This window comes from Mustela nigripes, chromosome 3 (genome assembly GCF_022355385.1).
Source record: "Mustela nigripes isolate SB6536 chromosome 3, MUSNIG.SB6536, whole genome shotgun sequence".
In the NCBI taxonomy this organism is placed as follows: domain Eukaryota; kingdom Metazoa; phylum Chordata; class Mammalia; order Carnivora; family Mustelidae; genus Mustela; species Mustela nigripes.
Genome location: NC_081559.1, coordinates 178,059,636 through 178,085,591, shown reverse-complemented (window position 1 = coordinate 178,085,591; position 25,956 = coordinate 178,059,636). Strand labels below are relative to the sequence as shown.

The window sequence follows — 25,956 nt, the reverse complement described above, 5'->3', positions numbered from 1 at the left end:
TCTGTAGAGCACCTCTGTCTGTCATGGACATTCCTAGTGCCATCGAATCTACTGACTTGTAAGGCCCAAGTGTCAAGGTGACTTGAACCACACCTGGACCTGCTGCAGAACCTTTTCTTGGTCTAGACCCCTCTCAAAGCTGGTAACTTAATAGGTTGCCTAGTAAGCAGTTCGCCCAGATCTAGATATTGCCTCCGGAATTCAAAGAAGCTTACCGAGTTTTGTGTCCTTTCCTCTTCCCCTCCCCACCTTGGTGAGCAGTATGAAATGAAGCAACTTATCTTTTCTTTGAAAGGAATACTTTCATCTGCCTCAATACTGGAGCCTTAGAAGCTTTATTAATATGATAGGCCCCTGAACTTTGATGCTTTTTAACCTGCATCCTCTGCCATCCATGTATTTTTTTCTTAAAGCATTTGGAGAACTTGCTTTTTTCATCCCATCATGTCTAGTTAGCATAATTCTGTCATAATATTCTAGTGTAATTCTTTATAGCCTATCTTGGAATCAAGTGACTTTTGGACTATATTTTGATTGAGCAGGAGAATTGATAATAGCTTTTAGTTATTAGATGACAGTGAAGGGGTTCTGCTGTTTTGAAGAAAACCTGTGTCTGATTTTTTTTTTTCCTGGTAAGAATTGGTGGGGTGGGGGAAGCGTTTGCTTGATAATTAGTTTCGATACTAGTTACCAAGAGCTATGATGATTTGCTGCAGTAAAAATACTATATCTGGGGGCACCTGGGTGGCTCAGTGGGTTAAAGCCTCTGCCTTCAGCTCAGGGCATGATCCCAGGGTCCTGGGATCGAGCCCCACATCGGGCTCTCTGCTAGGCAGGGAGCCTGCTTCCCTTCCTTTCTCTCTGCCTCTCTCTCTGCCTCCTTGTGATCTCTCTCTCTCTCTCTCTCTGTCAAATAAATAAATAAAATCTTAAAAAAAAATAACTATATCTGAAACTGTGGTTGTAATTGGCAGGTTTGTGATAATTCATTGTCATTCTCCAAAACCTACTCAACTTTTGTATTGGCCAAATAATAGAGTTAAGTGAAGATGTAGTAGGCATCTTTCAAGTATCTGATGGCATGAATCTCTGCAGTTCCCCAAGGGATGTTTATTTGCTTTGACTTACTGTCTAGTCCTTCTATAGTAGTCCTCACTGTGCTGGTTAGAGAACAAATATGGGGATTTGTCAGTTACTAAAATATATACTGTGTGTTCTGAGACTGGGGAAATAAGCATGCGTCCTACTCTGAAATAGCCTTGGGCTGTTATCCCCATTAGTACTTGACCCCCAAAGACTTCCAGTATGACTAGTAGACTGGTAAGGTTTTGGGACTCCAGGAATTGTTTCAGAATCAAGATACAATACCTCCAAGAAGAGAGCAAAAATTAGTTCATTTGAGTGTGATAGATCTCAAGATTTTAAGGAATGATATGTGAGACTTGTACATGTTTATAGGCACAGAAAAAATTCTACAGGGAGGAGGCATGGTAATTATAGGAGAGGGTAATTAATAGAGTGGAATTTTAAAGGCTGCTGTAGGGTATGGCCTCCAGTGACCAGTGGAAGGATCACTCTTGAACAGTAAAGATGGCTACATGCAGCAGGAGGGCAAGAGAATTGGTAGATGGCAGAAGAATGGTTGAAATAAAGGATCTTGAATAAATGGAGAAGAAGGACTGTGTAAGAAACTGGAGGAGGTTAAGGAATTGGAGGACTTCATGTGGTTGACCAGGAAGACTGGGGCGGGAAATAACAGGAGGGGCAGAAGAATAAGCATGGCGGGCACTCAAGTTTGAAGTGTCGGCGTGGGAGTAATTACCAGCAGTAATGATATGTCTTTTGGAGTGTGGTCTCGATGCTGAAGTGAAGATTGTAGGAATTAAGGTCAAGGAACTTTGAAGCTGTGACTGCACGGATCAAATATATCTACATTCATATCACTTAGAGTGATGGCAGAGGTTAAAAAGGGGGAGTGTGAGCCTTTGATAAATGTTGAAGAATTTGGGAGATTTGAATAAAGAGGAATAAAGGGTAGTGGACCTATACGGCATGAATGTATGGGAAAAGAAGTAGAAAAGAATGATAAAGACATGTCTTAAGCATTTATTGGATGTCCACTATGATTTTAACCAACTGAGCCACCCAGGCGTCCCCCCACTATGATTTTAAAGGCTTTCCATGTATTAAATTGCTGAGTTGTCAGATCACTTATTTCACAGATGAGGAAAAGACAGAGCTAGACTAATCCAAGATCATACACTCATTAAGTGGTAGAGCTTGGATTTGAATGCAGTCAGTTTACCTCCAGAAAGCATAACATTTAAACATGACATTATCCTGCCCTTGCTCTTATAGCATATGCTATATAAAATCCTATGAGCGGTCTAGAGTAGCATTTGAAACTAGGTCTCCTGTTTTCCCCTCCCATAATTTATAGTGAATGAAAGAATAAGTAACATCTTGTCAGAGGGATTTCAAGAGACATTTTATCTAAAACCAGAAGGTATAGAACAAGTATTTGAAAAAGTTGAATAGCAAAAGAGAGATTTAGAACAGGATAGGAGTATGATCAACTGTGAAGTGTTTGGGAGGGAACAAGGAGCAGAAAGGAGATGAGACTAAGTGAGAGCTTAGGTGACTGGGGGCTTGCAGTAATGCCATTGCTCAGAGATGACAGGGAATGGAGGCATGTAGAAATTAAAGGATCTGAATGTTGTAAGCAAATATAGGTTAGGGCTCTAGGTGGTGTCAGAGACCTGATGATGCATGGAAACTGGGCTTTCCCTATCTTCATGAAATACACTCCATTCACTGTTCTGTCACTGCTAACCTTAGTCTAGAAAGCCAAATCCTGTTCTTAGTCCCAGCCATGTAGCTAGCTACTGACTTAAAGCACTTTCCATAATCTTTTCTAGTATAGCTCACTTTTGCTGTTGTCTTGATTCTGCTCGCTCTCTTTGAGCTGATCCAAGTTTGTTCATATAGATTGGTCATTGGATTGCTGATAGGCTAATTAAGCTAGTAGTTTATACCTTTATTTTATAATTATTATTTTTTTAAGATTTTACTTATTTATTCAACAGGGAGAGAAAGAGACAGCAGGAGAGGGACCACAAGCAGGGGGAGTGGGAGAGGGAGAAGCAGGCTTCCCACTGAGCAGGGAGCCCAGTGCGGGGCTCAATCCCAGGACCCTGGGATCAGGACCTGAGCCTAAGGCAGATGCTTAATGATGGAGCCACCCAGGCACCCCAGTAGTTTACACCTTTGAACACAGCTTTCATCAGCAGTATTTTGGCTTCTTTCTATTCTCATTTGCTACCACATAGATCTGCATAGATAGTATAATTTAAGAATGTACGGCTCTCTTCATATTTGGGAATTAGAGGGATTGGGGCTGCAGAATCTCTAAGTATTTGAGCAGTTATGCTGAATGTTATAAAAAAAATTTTCTTGTGTATTATTTAAAACCTTGTACGAGAAACCTAGCATTGTAGGAATCCTTTGGAATCATTTAGATCTGGTTTGAATGTGAATCCTCCACTTACTACTTATATGACTTTCTTAACTTTGTTAACTTATCTGTGGAAAGTATAAAGCAGTACTTTTTTCGGTTGTTAGGTTGTTAGTGGGATTGGAGAGAACATATGCGTGTAATGTCTGGCATATAGTAGCGCTCACTAAATAGCAGCCATCTTACTTGCTATGCTTTAGTCCTTTATGTTGCTGCCTCATTTCATCTTAGCTTTTCCCATTGTAGTTTCTCCAGTTTCCCTATTCACCCTGCAGCCCCTTAAAGGCTACTGTTTCATGCCTCCCATAATTGGCATTTGAGTACATCAGTTTTTTTACTTGAGATAGTAAAGTCAGTGCACTAGATGCCATTTTCCAATGGCCCATATTTCCCATTTGATTCCCATTTTGGAGGGCCATGTTCTTTTACTCACCAATCTGGTTTTGATTCTCATTCTGCTCTTTTTTTTTTTTTTTTTCTTTCTTCCCTGTTTGAGTTCCAGTCTGTATGGAAATTCTTGAATTTGACAGTAGTGAGTCGTTTTACTTTTCTATTAGCAGAATGTCTAATTTTCACTGATAGTGAATCACAAAGAAGATAAAGTATTTATAATTCACACCTGTTCATTCATTAGGACAGTAATGTTTGAAATGAAGATACTTGGAGAGCTTTTGTTTGTATGTAGCTATTTGAGATTCTGCTTCTGAAGTGTAGTATACATAGTAGAAATAAAAGTATAAGTAAGTGTAAGTAGTAGAGATTAAAAAATATGTTCTAAAACCTACCATTCTTAATTATAATGAAGTTATTATACTTTATCTTTGCAGGGATTCGTGGAACTGACTATATTTCCCACAGTTGCGAACTTGAACAGAATCAAATTGAACAGCAAACAGTGTAGAATATACCGAGTAAGGATAAATGATTTAGAAGCTGCTTTTATTTATAATGATCCAACCTTGGAAGTCTGTCACAATGAATCAAAACAGTAAGTTGTATACATTAAAAGTTAATATTTCTAACAGCTTTATTTTCCCGATATTATTGGATTAATTTTTTTGATAGATTTTTCTTAGCTGATTATTAGACTTCAAATCGCAATATTTTTCCGAATTACAATTTTTCTTTTACCGCTCTGCTGAAATTTTACTAGCTCTGCCCAAAATAGTAAGTTCCTAACTTTCCTTTCTTCAGACTGGTTTTAAAGAAGTATTATCTGAGAATTTGAAATAAATTTTAACCATTTTCCTACTTTTAATGGTTTTTAAAAATTACTTCATAAATATTAAATGTGATCTTAGTAGATTAGGTGTTTATTATAATCCCTGGAGCAGAGACCACTTACTTAGACAGTTTCAGACTATCATATAAAAATATTGTTTTAAATGCCTCTTTGCTTCACTACATAAATACTAGATCTGTAGAGGTTACTTCTGTTTTTTATCAGTAAATGTGTTGTGATGAGTTTTGTGTCCTACTTTTTACAGTTAAGTGCTTTGTCTCCACTTTCCCAAATATGATACGCTTTACTTTCTGTCATTTTTATGGTCAGGTTAATATTCCATTTACTCAGTATTCTATAGTTCGCATGTTTTCCAGCTGTTCAGCTTTTGTATCCTAAGTAAAAGTATTACTTTTGAGATCTTAAGTAATGTTGAGTGAATATTTTGTCCCAGATCAGTTTATTTTCCTTTGAATTATTTCCTTAGGCAAATAGCATTATTTATTATTTTTAAGGCACTTAGTATTTTACTTCATGGTGCCCCGTAACATTTGTGTTAAGTACTGTCAACTACATTTGAGGGCACATGTTTTTTCAAAGTTTAGATAGCATTGGATTGTATCATGAGTCTCTGTTTTGGGGTCAGGTGCCAAAACTTCATTAAAACTTTTTTTAAGTCAGGATGGTATTTTAATTCCTCTAGATGTACAACATTGCCTTAAAGCAGCAGTTCTCTAAATATGATTTCCAGACAAGCAGCATCAGCATCACCTGGAAACTTGTTAGGAAAAAAATATGATAATAACAGAAAGGAAGGCAAACCATCAAAGACTCTTAACAATAGGGAACAAACAGGGTTCCTGAAGGGGAGGTGGTAAGGGGATGGATCTAGTACATGGGTGATAGGTGATCAGGAGGGCACTTACTGTGATGAGCACTGGGTGTTGCATGCAAGTGATGAATCACTAAATTATAATCCTAAAACTAATACTACGCTATATGTTAGCTGACTAGAACTTAAATAAAATCTTGAAAGAAAAAAAAAAAGAAATGCAGATTCCCATGCATTGGCTTAAATCTACTGAATCAGAAACTGGGGTTATAGTTCTACAATTTGCGTTTTTAACTAGTGTGCCAGGTGATTAGAAGGTTTGAGAAAAGAGGCTTTAGATGTATTTTTGGTTCCAATTATCATTGGTTCAGAAGCTTTACAACTCAGGGAAGAGAAAAGGAAATGCTGTTGGAAAAATTCAGGGAATCTCTGAATTGCTTCTTTAACTTCCCATTTCACAGAGATGAGTAGTTGTTGAAATTACATTACTTTTCAGCCACACTTGTAGAACTCATAAAAACACTTGCTGGGCGCCTGGGTGGCTCAGTGGGTTAAGCCGCTGCCTTAGGCTCGGGTCATGATCTCAGGGTCCTGGGATGGAGTCCCACATCTGGCTCTCTGCTCAGCGGGGAGCCTGCTTCCTCCTCTCTCTCTCTGCCTGCCTCTCTGCCTGTTTGTGATCTCTCTCTGTCAAATCAATAAATAAGATCTTTAAAAAAACAAAAACAAAAACAAAAAAAACACTTGCTCATTTGCATCCTCTTTCCCCCGGGGGGGGGGGGGGGGGGGGGGGGGGGGGGGGGGAGAAGTAGAAATGACTTGCCTTTGGGATAGTAAATATACACCACTATTGAAAAGAAAAGGCACCTGCAAAAAAGCAGGTAGGGAAGCCATTGCCTTCCTAGAGCCTAGAATAACTACCCATTTGGTACTAGAACTCTGCATTTCATGACAGGGTAAGAAGCCTCTCCATCTGCCAGTCACAGAACAGGGCTTGCACATCTGCTTTACCTGTTGCTCAGGTCTCAGAGAATATAATCAGTGCCAGTCCAATGACAGGAACAGTGGACTCCACAGCTGTTGAGGAAGCAAGCTGTACTTTTGCCATGTTTGTTTTGAGGTGATCATATCCCCTAAAATTTTTCTCTAGTGGTAGGGAAGATGCTTTATCACTTACAGCATTATAAGGAAAGGAAAGGAGGTTATAAAGGGAAATCTTTTCAAAGATGCACTTTAATCTTTTCAGCTAGAACCATAGCTCAGTTAGGCATGGTCACTTAGCAAATACTTGCTCCCTACCCCTGCTTTTCTTCCAAGCGCTAGAATCTCATTTATTTTTTAAGAGAGAGGACGTTAGTTACTTTTTCCTGGTTTTTATTCTCTGACTCATTTTAAAAAGGGTTTGAAATTGGTTGTAGAATTTTCTTAGACACCAGTTTTAAAAAGAAGCTAATGAAAGTAGTATGAACAGTGAAAAGCAATCAGGTAGTGGGCACACGCTAACAAAAGCTACTGCACAGTTACTGTGGGAGAACTAGACTTGGGTTTGGTACTTCTGGCTGCCATACGGAAGAGGGAAATTCTGTTGTTTATGTGATTGATAAGCCACAAGATAGAAGCATGCCAGATATTCAGAGGAAATTCTGCTTTCCTTAGAAGTTAGATGTGGAAAATCTCTCTTCTGGATTATATTACTTTTAGAGAACTTTGGGAAAGGCCGAGATTTGAGGTCCTTACTGTGCTCCCTGGATACTTCCGTCACCTTTGTTTCTAAAGTAACTTTCAGAAACCAATAAAATTCACACTGAAGCTGAAACAGAAATTAAGTATAGCAGTTTTGAAATTGAAAATTAGATTCTGTGATAACATTTGATCTTTACTACCAGAATGTGTTTAAATGTATTTCAAACAAGAATGCCCTAACAGTCAAAGTAATATACTACTTCGTCACATTTTTTCGTATTTGTTTTAAAGTTAAGGCGCCAGGCCCTTTTATTTTTAATGGAAAGTGTGTGCTGACCTTGGTTGAGATTCAGTATCTTTTTACTGCAGGGAGAATGTAAGGAAGGGAAACATTTAGATAACAGACTAAAAGACATTTCTGTGTCTATACTTTCGCCTGTTTTACCCAACTAAGTGTTAACTGAGTTGTTAAATGACCAGATGCAGTTAAAAACCCTGTTTGTTATGTTACATGGATAGGGCCCTTGCTCACTCAGTCTCTCTCTCACTCTTTTTTGGGGCGGGGAGGGGGGAGGCTTATTGTCTGCCAGTAAAATAATTGCAGCAATTTTTCGAAGTATATTTTATATTTGAATCTTATATATTGTTGATAAATTACAGTTGGTCCTGTAGGAGTTATGGCTTTTTGGTTCTCTTTTTTTTTCCTTGCTATATTCTTTTTTCTTAGAATGAAATAAATGTAGATTTTGCAAGAGAAGCTGTTTCTGTGGATAGCCTACAGTGGCTGACATCTTTTTACTTTGGTTCTTTTCCTTCCCTAGGTAGGCTTTGCGACTTTGAGAAGATCTTTTTTATTTTGCTTGAAAAGCTTCAGTCTTCCAGAGTTCCAAGCATCAGTTTAATTCCTGTCTTCTATGTTCATTTTCACTCAGGAATGATAGTAGAAATGACCAATCTTGAGATATAAATGAAGTAGCTGTTGAGTGATTAGAATGATTATTTTTAGAGTAATTGGAGTTGATTTTTTTTAATTGCTATTTTTTTTAATTTGCTACTTTAAAAAAAAAGATTTTGTGGGTCCTTTATTTAATACAGGCTTCTACTACCTAAAGGTTTTAAATGTTATTTTACTAATACATAGTAGAAATAGGTGATTCCCTTATTGATTATGGTTTAGTAAGTTTTATATTAAGATAGTTTTATATTTTAACTCAGCTAGGATGCCTCACTGCCAGTTGTTTTACTAGTATTAATTGGGATTAAGTTATGGTGGTTGGAGTAACATTAAAGTTGACTTAGTCAAAACATCAACTGGAATTTTTCTTGTACTGTTTCGCCTTCTGCTTGAACGCTTCTAGCTCTGGAGAGCTCACTGTATTTTAAAGCACCCCTTTCATGATTTCTGAATGCTAGAAAATTCCTTATTATATCAAACTACAGTTTGTTTTGCTCTGATATTCACAAAATTATCCATTTAAATATTGTTTTATCCTAATTAAATATTGTTTTCCCCTTTCTAGTCTACATGATCTAAATACTTTCAACCCTTCCTCATCTAAAACTCTTTCCAAATTTATTACCATTCTCACCCTTTGAATATACTCTGATTTGTCATTGTTTTTTCTTAAATGTGGTAGCCCTGAAACTAGATATAGTTCTTCCTATTTGAATTAAATGATAGATGCATAGCTGTAGAGTCATTTTGACCTTATCTGTGTTCATTATTCTATAGTTTGAAATACATTAGCCTTTTACAAATGGCTACTTTGGTTTTGTTCTGTTCTTGCTCTGTATTCTGGCTACTTTCGTTCTGTGAAAATTTATTTAGCTGTATATTTAGAGTGTATGTACTTTTCTGATATTATTGCACTTCCATGAGTTTTTTTTTTTTAATAGAGAAGTTTACAAATAACTGAATCTTAAGTTTTATAAAATCTGCACTTATAGTTTAAAGAAGTATATTGTTATATTGTTATTGACAAAGAATTACCAGATTATTTTAATATAAATGTTTATAATAGGTTCTTGGAGAAAATTCTTTTGATTAATCTAGTTTACTAGTTTTTCAGTATCTCCTACAACATTGCTTGTTTCTATAAGCTTTGTCTCCTTGAGGGGATGAGGATTGGGAGCTGGAGTTTGGGGATGATCGTGGTTACAGGGCAAGGACATATTAATATTTTGCAGTCACTATTATTCTGAAAATTGAAAACACTTATTATAATCCTGCCTTGTGATTTTTGGCTTTAGTGAGGTTATTATGAAAAGAAACATATTTGATTCATATTATGAAAGGAAACACTGAAATCCAAACCACGAGAAGATTGTTCCTCATAACTAACTTTCCAATAGATTCCACTTAAAATGACTCACCATTTTATTTGGACCACTTTACCTTTTCTCAGGAAATGAGGAGATTAAGTGAGAATAATTTCCCTTAAAAAAAACTGAGTGGTCTAATATGTAATGTTTAAATATGGCTTTTTATGTAATGATTGCTTTTTATTTTTGAATTTTACAGATAACTGGGGGGGAAATTACAGGTCTCTTCCACTGTCTTTCATATTTCATGTTTCTGAAATTCTATTGAAAAGAAATTGCAATCTCTGATATACAAAGTAGCCTTTAAAATTAGATGGTATGTTAACTAAGTGCTGGCAAGAATGTGAAGCAACTGCCACTTTTATATATTGATGGTGGGAATATGGAATGGTATAGCCATTCTGGAAAACAGTTTGGCATATTCTTACAAAGCTAAACATATTTTACCATCTGACTCAGCAGGCCCGCTCTTGTGTATTTGTACTACAAAAATGAAAATTAAAATCACATGAAAAAAATAATCAGTTGTTCATAGCAGTTCTGTTTGTGATAGCCAAAAGCTAGAAACAACCCACATGTACTTCAGTGGCTGAATGAATGAACAATAATCAGTGGTCCAGTCTATACTGTGAAATACTGTTCAGTATAGGAAGAAAAAAACTTATTGATACATGTAATGCTTGAGGTGAATTTCAAAGACCTACTGATTGAGACAGGCCAGCCTCACAAGGTTGCTTTCTGTATGACTCCATTGATCTGACACAAGGCATAGCGCAAGGTACTCTTTGGGATGCTGGACCTCTTCTATATCCTGATTGTGGTAGTGGTTACACATGTGTAAGAACTTACAGAATTACATACCAAAGGAAAAAGAGTTGTTTTTGCTGTATGATATTTTAACAAAACAGATGGTATGTAAGAACACAGATTTATTCATTTTATTGTGATCCTGTAGTTTCTACACATTTTACATTTTACATTTATTTTACACATTTCACACATTACACATTTATCTGACAGGAAGAAATAGTTAAAATTATTACTTTTTTTTTGAAGATCGAGCAAGGGCACAAGTGAGAGAGCCGCAGGGAGAAGAAGAAGCAGGCTCCTCACTGAGCAAGGATCCTGATGTAGGACTCGATCCCAGGATCCTGGGATCATGACCTGAGCAAAAGGCAGACGATTAACCAACTGAGCCATGCAGGTGTCCCGGAATAGTTAAAATTATTGAGAAGTCTGATTAAGTGCTTCCAAAACGTTATGTAGTGTAGTTGTTAAAAGCTTTATGTACTAACTAAAGTACATAGTTAGTACTTCCTAGATAATAGAGGATGAAAACGGGAGAGGAATGACTTCTGACAGTTTCGGAGTTTATAACTTTAATTTTTTTTAATGGCTTTTCCCATTTAATTTTTCCTATAATCACTCTGTATAGTCTATAAATCTTGCCTTTTAACTAGTTAAAATTTTATTAAGCTAGTGAAATGTAACTAACTTTACTTTCTGGATTCGTCTAGTGGCCAAAGGATAAGTCTAAAGGTGCACAACAAGAATATGGCTCATGGGGTTGTCTTTCATCTCATTTTCTTGTTACATCATTCCTTGTCTTTTTTCTTTTATCCATTTTGTCCGTATTCCTTTAACCGATTTCAGTGAGAAAATGTAATAGGTGTATAGATGGTCCCCAGCTTAGGACGGTTTGACTTAAAGATTTTTCAGCTTTATGATAGTGCAGAGGTGGTGATACGCAATTAGTAGAAACCATACTTTGAATTTTGATTACTTTCCTAGGTTAGCAGTATGTGGTACCTGTGTGTTGCTGTGCGGTGAGCCATAGCTCCCAGCCAGCCATGTGATCACAAGGCTAAGCAATCTATATACTTAGAACCATTCTTCATCCATACAGCCGCTCTGTTTGTCACTTTGAATATAGTACTCAATAAATTACCTGAGATGTTCAACACTTCATTAAAAGATAGGCTTTGTGTTAGATGATTTGGCCCAGTGGTATGTTAATGAAAGTGTACTGAACATGTTTGTGGTAAGCTAGGTGAAGCTTTGATATTTTGGTAGGTTAGGTGTATTCAATGTATTTCAACTTAGAATATTTTCAATTTATGATGGGTTTATTAGGACATAAACCCATTGTAAATGGAAGGAGATCTCTATGGGTGTGTATTTATGTGTGTGCGCTGTGTGTGTGTGTATTTAGTGAATTATACACATACATATATTGTTTTTAGTGAAATAAAATTGGAAAATTGGATGGGAACAGTGTTTTAATATTTCCATAAGACTTCTCTATGTTGTTTTCATTTAATGAGAAATAAAGCCAAGTAACTATTGAACAAATATTGATAGAGTAGCCCCCTGGCATATAGGAGATAAAACAATGAAGCAGCCAAAGTTTCCCTCCTTCCTTAAGCTTATATTGTCAGGCACTGGTGAGTGATGGTAAGTATTATATTTTGAAGACTTGATACTCATCCTAACCTGTTTAAAACATCTTAATTTCTTAATTTCTGTCAGATCGTAGAGCTTGTGAATCCATTGAAATTTTTGCCAGCATGATCAAGAATATTTATTTATTCATTAATTATTAATTAATAATAATTCTACATATATTCTTTTCACTTCTTTCAGGAAGGTATAATGGCTTTGGCCTTCCAAAATTAATGAAGGATGTGATAATCATAATAATACCATAGCATTGGCAAGTAGATTAAATATGACATATTTATTATTTAATAGGTTTTGTCATGATGGGTTGAGTAATAGTTACTTGGCTAAAAAATATTCTCATAGGTTACATAAAATGATACAATACTTAACAAATGCTATCAAATATTTAAGAAAATAGTTGGTGAGATGTTTGGCTTATTAGTAAAACAGGCTCTTTTTTTGTCTCTTCCAGGAGAAATCTAAATTATTTTTCCAATGCTTATGCAGCCGCAGTTAGTGCTGTGGATCCCGATGCAGGAAATGGGGAACTTTGCATTAAGGTTCCATCAGAGTTATGGAAACACGTTGATGGTAAAATACCAAAAATATATTGACTGGACAGTAGAATCATGTTAGGCTCAGTGACTGAAAATGTCTATGAAAATTAATGATGTCATAGTTGTAGATTAATAAGTTGAAATGTACAGAAGTTGGAAGCTCTTTTTTTTTTCTTAAGGATCACTGGAGGAAAGTAGCAATTAAGGGCTGTGACAAAACCCATTCACTGTTGTTTTTAAAGTGGAAATTATTTTAAAAAATTGGATGGTTGGGACAGTTTGCCAAGAGTTGAGAACCCATGCAGTGTCAAAGTGGTTTAGAGTTACAACATGTCATAGCAGGAAGAATCCTAAAAAATCACCTGGTTCAGTTCCTTCCTTTTACAGAAGAGTAATCTGAAGTCCAGACAGTAAGTGACCTATTGAAGGTCACTAATTAGTAGTCGAATCAGTGCTAGAACATAGGGTTCTGTGTTCTGCACTTATGAGCACACTCTGTCTTATTATTTCTAAACCTTCATATTCTCTTGTATAAAATCACAGCCATTACATTTACTATATATAACTCACCTACCTTTATTTAACCTATAACCAAGATAAGGAAGTAAAAAAACTTTTTGTTTTGGTTTTGCTTTTTTTTTTAAATAGTTGGTGTGTTTGTTGGGGGGGGGGAGCATTTTTCTTAAGGGGAGTTGCCCAATTTAGGGGACAGTCATCGAAGGCTATAATTTCATGTTCAGGGATTGGAGATAGTCCATATGAGTATAGGGTTTTAAAGGAAATTTTAAGAAACCCCTTTTAATCTTATGAAAGCAACATGTATTTGTTATGTAGAAATCAAAGGTAACATAATAAATAATGCATTATGTAAATCCTCAGGTAGCTTTTCCCACTCATCCTTTACTTCTATTCCCCGAAGTCAACTAAAGTCTGGGAGGCTTTTTAAGTTTTTATTTTTCAAGTTTTGCACTGAATCGAGTTTTGAACTGTTTTCTTGAGGCAGTATAACATTGTCAGAAATGTTGGGAGGGGGTTCTTGCATGACCTGAGCCATATTTTGGGAGAACACAGCTAGCAGTGAGTGGAATTGAGTGGAAGGAAGGACATCAATGGAGGCAGGCTGTTGAGTTCGTGTAGGTGGAGAGAAGGTGAGAGCCTAAACGAGGGTAAGTAGTGTAGCTTTTTCGTTTAAAATTGAGCTTTGATTCCCACTTTATGTTTAGTGTAAGTCTTTGCCCTTATTATATAGACCACTGTTACTTAATTATGTATTTATGTATCAATGTATATATATATATTTATTTGTTGCAGAATTAAAGGTCCTAAAGATACACATCAATTTTTCTTTGGATCAGCCAAAAGGAGGTCTCCATTTTGTGGTACCCAGTGTTGAGGGAAGTATGGCAGAGAGAGGTGCTCATGTTTTCTCTTGTGGGTATCAAAATTCCACAAGGTAGATTATTTTTATATATTTCAGTTAATTTCATTTTCCAGTTGCATTTTTTTCTGTGTATGTGCAATACATGTGTTTCGTGTAAAATGAGAAGTGTGAGCTTGATCCTCAAATTTACGTCTTCTGAGTCTTGTTCGACTAGTCATTCATTTTTAGTCCTGTCTTACGTTTTCTCTTTGCCTCTCAAAAACGAGGCTTCTAAAATCACTTCAACTTTTTATTTTTTAACTTTATACTGACGTAAAATATCATACAGAAAATTATACAAATTGTAAGTAAAAAGAAGTTCAGTGAATTTCACAAGTGAACAAACCTATGTAATCTCACATCAAGAAAAAGAACATGACTAGCATTGTAGAATCGTCCCTCCTACCTATTTCCATTTATTACTTGCTCACCTGATGTCCTCCTGCCCAAGGTTAACCGTTGTTTTTATTTCTAAAATACCACAGCTTAATTATCTGTTTTTGAACTTTATATAGATGGCAGTTATGCATTATGCTCTTATATCTGGGTTTTTTTCAACACAAGTAGTGAGATTTACCTTCATTGTTATGTATACTTATAGTTCCTTCCCAGAGTTCAATAGCTCACTGTATGTTATTGAAATATTATAGTATGCATAGTCTCTTCAGATTTTTAGTAATCCTCAGATTATTAACTCCTTCAAGCCAAGGATGATGTCTTATACTTTTTTGTGTTGCAATATTAGGTACAGACCCTGACAGTAAAACCTGACCTTGATAGAAGGTGGTATAGAAATTTAATGGCTGGCTTTACTAACACCATTTGAATTAATACAGTGCATCATGTTCTGCAAAAACAGTTTTCTAACTTATTCAGATTCTGAATATTGTGTTTTTTTAGACTTTATTATAAGCTTTCTTAGTTTCCGGAAATGAATACTACATAAAAACTATTGTGAATATGCAAGTGAAAATAATTTTTTAATTTAAAGATTCAAAGCTAAGAACTCCTTATCTCTTTTTGAAGCGTTTGAACTGGCAGTATCATATGATATATTTTCTTGATATTGCCAAATAATATTTGGCGCAAATTTTCTGTCTTTAATCAGATTCTTTCAAGTTACACAGTAAAAAGCAGTAGGCAAATAGCTGAAGACCATTTTGTACCTATTCTATAAATGTTAGAATAGCTTGTAAGGGGGAGGGAATATACTTGCACTATTTTTTTATGCTGTTGATATTTTTTCTAGATTTTGGTTCCCATGTGTTGATTCATACTCTGAATTATGTACATGGAAATTAGAATTTACAGTAGATGCCGCAATGGTGGCTGTTTCTAATGGAGATTTGGTGGAGACAGTGTATACCCATGATATGAGGAAGAAGACCTTCCATTACATGCTTACCATTCCAACAGCTGCATCAAATATCTCTTTGGCCATTGGACCTTTTGAAATACTTGTAGATCCGTATATGCATGAGGTAAGTCATAGCTTCTTGTTCCTTTCTCCTCCCAGCCTTTCACCCTGATAAAGGGAAGGATATAAAGAAATACTGAGTTTTTTCCCAACTCTTCTTTCTAATTATCCAGAATATTACTAGAGAGAAAAAGGATTCCTTATCTGATATATTAACTGATGTGAATGCTTGAATGAATTCCTTTTAAAATGTTGGTGTATTAAAGTTTTAGATTTTTTTTTCAACAGAGAGCTTAGAGTTCCAAATGAGTTTCAAGTGTACCTTGATTAGAATAGGAGTTGATTTATGTAACTAGTTTGTATTAGTGTCACCTTTTTGTTTGGCTTATGTTTATGAATGTTATGGTCCCATCTCTGGAATCTGAAATCCTGCAATTTTAAAATTAAAGAAGAAGATTTGTTCTCACTTAAGCAGCTACAGAGGAAGAAAGAGCAGGCTGAAGCTGAGTTTAGAATTCTATTCAGCACACTCATGAAGGCTTCTTGCAGTTTTCTTCCATCCCATATCTTGCTATAAAAGGTATATTAATTGGCGGACCAGTTAGCCCTTTTAGGCCTCCCTAAGGGTGAGACTTCTGGTGTTCAGGAAGTGATGTATTGGTTATTGACCCTCTCTACTTCTGTACCTGTTTAAAGTAACATTTGAATGAATCTCTTTTTATTTACTCTCGGTCCATAACATTTTCAATTTTAGATTTTTATTTCTTAGTCTAAAGCTAAGATACACGATGACTATATGTCTCAATAGTATTTCTTTCTGTTATGCTAGCAAGATGGAGGGCAGTTAGGTTTAGACTGTCAGTAAGCTCCTCAGTATGTTCTTATATTTGCTTTCCTGAAATTCACAAGATTTATAAAGTCACTTGTGGAAAATATTCAGGATATTTTATGAATGGTTTTGCTTTTACTGGCTTGACAATGACTCTTAAAAGTATATTCGCTGATAAGATTGGCAGAGAATTTTATTATCTTTGGTAAATGGTTAGCTGTAAAATCAATATTTGGTTAGTACCTACTTTGTGTTTCAGAAGAATTTTTTTCCCACTCCCAGGCCATTGGATGGGAGAAAGGTAAATGATCGTTAAGAAGTATTTTTCTTGAATACTTAGAGCCCACTTAGTCTTTCTCTGTCTCAAATAAATAGTTTTTAATGCATTATCGGATTTGCTGTCACGTAGGTCTTTCTAAAAGAGAATCTTTTTTTGGTGAATAGTATTTTGGGTTTTGTTTGTATACCTAGAAGAGTGCTAATTATAATGCACCTTGGGCCCTTGACCATTAATCGTACATAGATCCTCATCACTCATGTATGTTAGTGTCTAATCTGTTCTAACACTGTTAGAAGAATAATTTTTATCATACATTAAAACTTTCCTTGTCTCCACAATCCTGCAACAATCAGAATTCTTTAGTATGGCTTTCAGGATCTTGTAGAATTTGTCCCTAATTTTCCTTTCTAGCTTTTTTCTCCATTACTTTACTGTTTCTTTTTTTTTTTTTTTTTTTTTTAAGATTTTTATTTATTTATTTGATAGAGAGAGATCACAAGTAGACACAGCAGCAGGCAGAGAGAGAGGGGGAAGCAGGCTCCCCGCTGAACAGAGAGCCTGATGTGGGGCTCGATCCCAGGACCCTGAGACCATGACCTGAGCTGAAGGCAGAGGCTTAAACCACTGAGCCACCCAGGCGCCCTCCTGTTTCTTTATTATATTTGATATAGGTACTTAGATTTTCCTAACCATACCATATTTTTTTCTATCTTTGACTTTGTTTGAGAATGTCGTCTTTACCTCTTCATTCCTATCAAACTTTTTCCAGTTCAAAAAGATTAGCTCAGGGTGCCTGGGTGGCTCAGTGGGTTAAGCCGCTGCCTTCGGCTCAGGTCATGATCTCAGAGTCCTGGGATCGAGTCCCGCATCGGGCTCTCTGCTCAGCAGGGAGCCTGCTTCCTCCTCTCTCTCTCTGCCTGCCTCTCTGCCTACTTGTGATCTCTCTCTGTCAAATAAATAAATAAATAAAATCCAAAAAGATTAGCTCAGATTTAATCTCTACATGACACCTTAGTAGGTCATTCTAAACAGAGTGATCTCTGTCATTGTTGATGCCATTTATTTGGCACAGAATCATGATATGGGGTGAGATGATATGTTATACTTGAGTGGCTGTGTCCAAGGTGGACCTAGTCACTAGGTGAGATATTTATGAATCGAAGGTGGATTTGTAATAAGCCTTAGAAATTTAAATCTTTCTTCTTTTGTATGCTTATTATGCAAAGGGCATTTTAATTTTGAACCAGAGTTGTATTTTCAGTGTATCTAAGCATTTCACAGACTTAAAATTCATCGTGAATTTAATTTCTGAGTACAGTGAATATTTTATAAACATAATCAGTAAAAGTAATCACTGATTGCACACTAGCATTTTCCCTCATTGCCATGAGTTTGTTAAAAGGATTTATATGAATGAAGTTTTCCTTAAAATTGAGACATTTAGGGAATTTAAAATACTAAAGGTAATATTGTCTTTAAATGAACTTTCCTGCTTTTTATTTTCAGGTTACTCATTTTTGTTTACCTCAACTTCTTCCATTGCTTAAACATACTACATCATATCTTCATGAAGTTTTTGAATTTTATGAAGAAATTCTTACATGTCGATACCCATACTCCTGTTTTAAGACTGTATTCATTGATGAGGCTTATGTTGAAGTGGCTGCTTATGCTTCCATGAGCATTTTTAGGTTGGTATTTAAGATTTGCAATGCCCAAATGAGGGCAATGTTATGAAGACAGGTTATTTTGTGATCAGTTTTAAGATATGTTTCAAACATTTTCCCTTTCATTTAAATAGGATTCATTTTGTAGAAAATCTAATGCTTTTAAAATTCAAAATGTAGAAAAGCATAAAAAAGAAAATTTCCACATGACCCAAAACACTTCTGTTACTTTTATCCAGATGTAACTGATAGTGATATTTTACAGATTTTTTTTAGTCTCTTCTTATGCATTTAAAAAAATCATATAAGTTATATAGCTTATAAAATGTCTAATGGGCTTTTTTTCCTAGCATCATTTAAAAATTTACTGATGTTGGAAATTTCTTTGCAAATTATAAAAGAGAGAAAACTTCATTTGTTTTCTTTTCTTTTTTTTTTTTTTTAAGATTTTATTTATTTATTTAACAGAGAGAGAACACAAGCAGGGGAAGTGGGAGAGGAAAAAGTAGACCTCCCAGTAAACAGGGAGCCCGATGTGGACCTGAATCCCAGCATCCTGGGATCATGACCTGAGCCGAAGGCAGACACTTAACGACTGAGCCACCAAGGCGCCCTTCATTTATTTTCTTTCTGCTCCTGCCTTACTTACTTTCCTTCCTCGGAAAGTTGCAGATTTATAAATTTTATGCCTTAGGTTCAATCATTTTCTCTTATCTGGGCCTAAACTTTCTCATCTGTAGAAGCAGAATAATATTATTGCCCCTGTATTTTCTGGAGTATGTTAGAAAGATCTTAATGGTCAGTGTATTTGAAAGTAAACAATGAAGCACAAAAAATTAATAGGGGTGCCTGCCTGGCTCACTTGGTAGAGCATATGACTCTTGATCTTCAGGTTGTGAGTTCAAGCCTTGCACTGGGTGTAGACCTTAATTTTTAAAAAACAGGGGTAGGCGGGGGGGCTGGATGGCTCAGTTGGTGAAATGTCTGCCTTTGGCTCAGATCGTGATCCCAGGGTTTTGGGATTGAGCCCCAAATCAGGCCCCCTGCTCATTAGGGGAGTCTCCATTTCCTTCTTTCTCTGCCCCTGCTTGTGCTCTCTCACTCACTCTGTCTCTCAAACAAATAAAATCTTTAAAAAAATTAATAGTTATTATTGGGAAAATGTTTTTGAAATTAGAAGAGTGCTTTATAGGAGGATCAGTTTCTGATGAACATACCTGTTTCAGGCTAATGATAATTTCCCCTTCCCCCAGAAAAAGATACTTAGATTTTTCGCAGAAATCAATGGGAAACATTACAGTCCTTGTTTTAGGCAAAAGTGAATTATGATTATGGATTCACCTAAATTTTGAAAAGATGTGAAAGTTTTGGAAGAATGTTCTGTTTTTTCTCTTTCACGTTGAACTTGAATTCCGTTATTTTAAAAGTGTGATTATTTTATTTTGACTGAATAATTATTTCTTGGTTATAATTAGCTGTCTCTTTTAAATTCCAGCACAAATCTGTTACATAGTGCCATGATTATAGATGAGACGCCTCTGACTAGAAGGTGTTTAGCCCAGTCCTTAGCACAGCAGTTTTTTGGGTGTTTCATATCCAGAATGTCTTGGTGAGTAATTTCATAGTTTACAACTACTGAGATGAAGAATTGGGAAAGTTTGATTTTGTTTTCTTTTCCTGTATTTTCTTTTCTCTCTGTATATTTAGAGAAAAATAATGAGTATAAATTTCACTCCAAATTTTTGACTATCAATGCACGGTAGTTCTGTAATTTTTAAAAGAATTTTGATAGCAACAATTTATTAGAAAACTAAATGAATACTATAGACATAAGTCCTTGAATGTGCAGAAAACTGGTTAGAATTCTAATGTCAGTGTTCAATGTAACTGGTAATGGTCAAGATCATGTATAAGGCAAAATAACAGTCTTCTACAGTAGTGATAATGATGTAGGTATTTTCCTGTTAGTGTTTACCTTTGTACTAATATACTTGAAAGAAGTAAGAGCTAAGAACATAGGTTTTTTTTGTTTTGTTTTGTTTTTTTTTAACTTGAGATGAATTTGAAGAAATACATGAAACTCCCTTAGGATTATAATTTATTTTTCTGACCATTCTGTGCTATATGTGGTAAACGAATATTGGTTGGTTTCTTTTTCTTTTTTGTTGGCAGAGGTTAAGTTCTTTTGATTTGTAATTTTTTCCAGAATAACATAGTTTCAGTGAAGAATAGTGCCTGGAACATGGTAGGCAAAATGTTTGAAAAAATGAATGAATGAATGGATAAGTGTATGAATGAACAGATGAATGAATTGTATTAATTCCCTTTCCTCTTGGAAAACCAAAAATAAGTAATTGAACTTTCGATCTCAGAATCCCATTGATAATTTTGCATGGGATTGGCAAATGTGAACTTTACAAATTGAGCAGTACAGTCCTGGCTTTGGGCAAGTATTTCCTTAGAGGCAGATGGTATGGACAGGGTTGGCCAGGAGGGAAGCAGTGCAAATGTAGGGACATTACTTGAAATAAGACTGGAAAGCAGATGTGAGGAAGGTGTAATGGATGGGTAAGTAGAACTTACTGGTAGGAAGTGGTTAAACCAAATATTTTATTAATACATTTTTTAAATTATTTTTCATTTTTTTAAAGAATGCATTAAAGTACACGCTCTGTGTTCTCTTATCCTCTTTGGCCTTACCTGAAAATTTTTATGATCAAGAGTTTTTATGATTAAAAGAATATATTTCAACTTTTTGTATAGGTCTGATGAATGGGTACTGAAGGGAATTTCTGGCTATATTTATGGACTTTGGATGAAAAAAACTTTCGGTGTTAATGAATACCGCCATTGGATTAAAGAGGTAAAAACAGCCAGATCCATTCCCATTTAGAAGTCAACAAGTCACTTGTCCTTTACTTTCCATAATTGTAAAGCACTGTCATTTGAAAGTGCCTAATTTTTCCCAGCAAAATGAAAATCACTTTACAGAGTAAGACTAATGGTCTCTTTTAGCTAATTCCATTGTCAGCGTTGACTTCCAAAGACTCTTTTGCTAATAAGCAAGGAAATATTTAGGCTCCTTCAACGTCAAATTAGTCATTAGATATATCTAAGCTCCTTGTAGTTATTGGTAACATAACTCTGTGCTGCTTAGATTTGTTTAGATTTAGAGCCTAGCTTCTGGAGTCAGATTACTTTTCAGTCTGCCTCATAGCATTTACAAACTTTGTGACTTTGGTTAATCTTTTTCAGTGTCATCTTTATAAGGAGAGTAGATGGGGACTATGAGACATCATACATGAAGTGTGCGTGATGCCTTGTACATCACAAGTTCTTGTGTGCCAGCTAGCCCTTCAGTGCATGTATGCTCTCTGTCATTGTCACGTCCTTTTCCTATTCATTAAAGGTTTGGCCCAAAAGAAAAAAATCAAGTGTATTTTGCCTAGCCCTTTCTGTTCACGTGCATATACATTTTACTCATCTTGTGCTTAACTCCTTCCTTCTCAAGTGGGAAAATTTCAACCTTTAATATCTTTATGAAATAAACCCCTCCATCCCTCCATGTTCCCCTTTTCTCATTTTATGTATCTTCATCATCCCAACCTAAACTCAAGTAAGCCGGAAGATAATTGTAAAGGATTTCAAACACATCTAAATCAGAAAAGAATTTATACATATAAACTGGAAGAGTCCATTCTTCATTTCAAAAACTATTAATGAAGAGCAAAAATAGCATATAGCACTTACAGTGTTTTGGGAACTCCTATAAACATTTTACAAATATTAACTATTAATTTTCCTAAGTAGCTTGTTAGTACTCCCATTTGACAGATGAGGAAACTGAAACGAAGAGAGGTTAAATTACTCGGTCAAAGTTACACAGCTAGTAAGAAGTAGAGCCAGAATTCAAACCTGGTTTTTAACTACTTCACTATGATTTTTTTACCACTTCTGTATATAGCTTACATATTATTTAAACTAATCATGAGTTTGTAACACAGTTCTGTTGTCTTTTTTTTTCCACTTAAACTTTCTTTTTTGCTTTGATCTGTATCCTATTAGAGAAGATTGAAGAAGTTTTAAAATGGTAGATTCCTGACATAATTTTATTTTCATTTCTTTTTACTTGCCTAAATCCTCCACCAGAAACAAAATACAAAGAAGGAATAAATGAACTTGGAACACAGGTCAGAGAAGGTTGGGAAGAGCCATTAAGAAAAATTGGCAGGCTGCTGGCCAGCCCTGAAGTCACAAAGGAGAGAAGGCTTTTGGCTTTATTATTGAGCTGGCTGTATAGTCTTTGTTTATAAGAACATAAACTACTTTGTAAATACATTTAACGTATTTTAAGAAATTTACATTTTGATTCCAGGAAATGAGAAATCACAGTTCAGTTCTAAAATTTGATACGTAAAGAAATTTGCACTGACTCCTATTTTTATTTTTTTTAGGAGCTAGACAAAATAGTGGCATATGAACTAAAAACTGGTGGAGTTTTGCTACATCCCATATTTGGTGGAGGAAAAGAGAAGGATAAGTATGTTTGTTTTTCAGAGGTGGTATTATAAACCTTGTATTAGGGGTTCAGTCTTTGAGGATTACTTGGGATGTGTGTTGAGGCCCACACAGACCAAAATAATAGTATGTAATATTGAAACCACAAATAGTGATAATACTCTCATTACTTCTTTCCTTACTTTACTGTTCTTACTGCATGTGATGGCTACAAATGGATTTAAACATTAAAGACTCTCAAAAAATATAAGGCTTTACTCTTTTCCATGTTGATTTCCAGATGCTAGTATATTATACTGTTCTTAGAAAGGTTTAAAAATAATGGGAACAAGTATTTCGCTTACGGACCACCAATTATTTTTAAGTTCCGGACATCCTACCTATACCTGTTGGTCTGAATGGTCACCTGCCCAAACACTTACTTACTCTTTGCTTTTTCCCTTCTTTCCTTTTACTTCCCTCCCTCTCTGCCTACCTTCTTTCTTTCCCTTTCTCTCCTTATGTTGTGTAGCAAATTCCTGTAAAGAAGACAGCCTCTGACAGCAAAATAATGGTACTGGCAGGCAGTCTTGTTTGTTCTAGTGTCCATGGAGTCCCTAAAGGAATGTGGATTGAAATGGGTGGGGAAGTTTTTCTGTATTTTCACTCATTGTTAGCTGACATTTTATATTTTCCTTAACTATGAATGTAGGCAACGGACAGTGTATCTGTGACTTTGTCAACAGTAGAAATCATAGATCTTTTCCTGTCATGTTATAATTGTTAGCAGATATTTTGAAATACCCTGCACTTATCACCACCTCAACATTACTATAATAGACCACTGCCAGATCTCATTATTTAATGTATTAATAAACTAGCACATATATTGGCATATCATAATTTTTAAATATTTTTTATAACTGCATTTCATTATAATTGGTTTTCTATGTAATTCTGTATATTTTATTTTGTGCATATGAAAGCAGTTTCTCAAAAGAGGACGTATAAGATTAACTAGGCTGCCCCAGTGTCTAAAAAAATCACCACAGAGGTTAAGAAATTTAAAGTTGTATAATCAGTAGCCTTTTCTTTGTTGTAGCATGGTCACCAAGACAAGAATAAGTTCAGAGGAAAGCATAGAAATTTAAAGTTAGGGAAACTTGGATTTTTGTCAATATTTTAGTGATCGTAGAAAATCACATAACCTTTTGTGTTTTAATATGTAAAATGATGGTAATAGTCCTTAACCAGGTTGGTTGTGAGGATTACTTGAAATCAAGTTTTATAAATACTAGTTCCTTTCACTTTCTTCTCCTGACTGCCTGCTATGTGGCAGTCCCAGCATATGATTAGAGCATTGCCATGATGTGTAAATACTATTTACACTGAAGGCTTTTACTTTGGTTCTGCCCATTTATTTAGCTCTTGTATGTTTAATTTTTAAAGGCAAAAAAAGTCTGGAAGCAATATACTCCCTCCCATCAGTTCCTCTTAGAAAATAGCCATAACCACTTTTTCTCTGTGTGTGTGTGTGGGTGTGGGTGTGTGTGTGTGTGTGTGTGTGTGCCTTTATTTATGTATGGCATTACCAAATGTAGTTCAGTCATACATACATTACTGTGGAACTGCCAAATTGACAAATACTTTTAAGTTTTGATATGCCATGTTATTAAGCAAGTGTAATGACTACCCTTACACATTAATTGTGAGAGTGTAATTTGGTACAGTAATTTTGGGTAATTTGTTGGTACCAATTAAATAGCCATTTAAAGTAGGTGATTTTGAGATTCACTAGTTGTATTTCTAACTCTGTTGTAATAGAAATTCTACTTCTAGACATTTGGCATACAGAAATACTTGCACATGTGTAAAAAGACATTCACTACAGCATTATTTAAAATAATGAAAAATTTTAAACATCTTAAGTGTTCATGTGAAAACAAGGTCTTGCTTACAGAAAGCACACCCTGGGTTCCAACTTCATTTAGACAAGAAACATACATGTGAAAACAAGAACATCTTAAGTGTTCATATATGTTATAATTTTTTTTTACTAGACTGTACTTTTCTTTTAATGATTTTCTTTTAATGATGATGATGATGATCATTTCAGAATTTAGAATTTTTACCTAGTCAGTCTGGTCTTTGTCCCCTGGATTTTATTTATTTAGTTAGTTTCTTTTTTTTTTAAAGAAAGATTTTTCCCACCCTAAAATAGGACAAGAAATTTTTTCCTTCTTCTAGTACTTTTATAATTGTTTTTGTTATGCAGTGCACCTGGAATTTTTTGTGTGTATATGGTTTAACCTTGGAATATTGGTTAGAATTGTATTAATTATAATGATGAATTTGGAGAGCACTAAAATATGGACATTGTTCTTATCTAGGAGCTTGGATTTGTTTTTACTAAAATTTTCCTTTATGTTTTTTCATGAAACTTCATAATTTTCTTGCAGTTTAATTTATTTTTAGAAATTTCCTACTTGTCTTGCTCTCATGCTAAGACATTACTGAGTTATATTATCATGATGTGGCCATGAAACTTGTTTATTTAACACAAATTTGTCTTATTAAGTACAGTTGTTTATATTTTTAGTCCAGCATCTCATCTACACTTTTCAATAAAGCATCCACATACACTTTCCTGGGAATACTACACTATGTTTCAGTGTAAAGCTCACCTCGTGATGAGATTGATTGAAAATAGGATCAGTATGGAATTCATGCTACAGGTAAGTAGTATTGAAGTTAAGGACTTAACAGTTACAAAGAAAGATACATTCTATTTATATAAACTGAATGCTATTCTGTAGAATAGGAGTCAGGCCTCTGGGGTTGTAGGAGGAATTCTGTTTCTAATTAGCTGTTTGCTCACAAAGTAATCTGTGCTTTTCGTTTGTTTCCTCAGATGTAGAATGAGTATCAATACTTACCCATTTAATGCCGGATTGTCATGGTTATAAAATTAGAATGTGGGAATGAAAGTAAAACCTATTTGTATATATGATTTTGTATTTAGCATTATTTAAAATATTAAGGGTGAACTGCCACTTACGAGTGTTTTCAATAAAAAAACCCAAACCTGTCTAAAAGATGTTTATTTATGCTACTATTAAATTCTGTCATATATTTTAAGCAACTTTTGGTGTAAATAGTTGAGATCTAGTGGTTGAGGTAGTAGAAGTAAGATGTATTGTAAATGGTCAGCTATTTTTTTTTTCCACTGATAACATTCTTACAGGTGAGTGAAAAAAAATTTTTTAGTAATTTT

General features: G+C 35.1%; 1 protein-coding gene across 2 annotated transcripts in view; it reads left to right on the top strand.

Annotated features, from left to right (window-relative positions):
• The window catches only part of TAF2 (TATA-box binding protein associated factor 2), an 89,767-nt gene that overhangs the window by 5,432 nt on the left and 58,379 nt on the right, over positions 1-25,956 (top strand). For both annotated transcript variants that reach the window (XM_059395087.1, XM_059395086.1), the window contains exons 3-11: positions 4,342-4,502; positions 12,488-12,606; positions 13,884-14,025; positions 15,242-15,473; positions 18,025-18,209; positions 19,681-19,794; positions 20,949-21,048; positions 22,640-22,725; positions 25,282-25,417. In XM_059395087.1, coding sequence (XP_059251070.1) covers positions 4,342-4,502; positions 12,488-12,606; positions 13,884-14,025; positions 15,242-15,473; positions 18,025-18,209; positions 19,681-19,794; positions 20,949-21,048; positions 22,640-22,725; positions 25,282-25,417 — 1,275 coding nt within the window. The remainder of the gene's footprint in view (positions 1-4,341; positions 4,503-12,487; positions 12,607-13,883; positions 14,026-15,241; positions 15,474-18,024; positions 18,210-19,680; positions 19,795-20,948; positions 21,049-22,639; positions 22,726-25,281; positions 25,418-25,956) is intronic.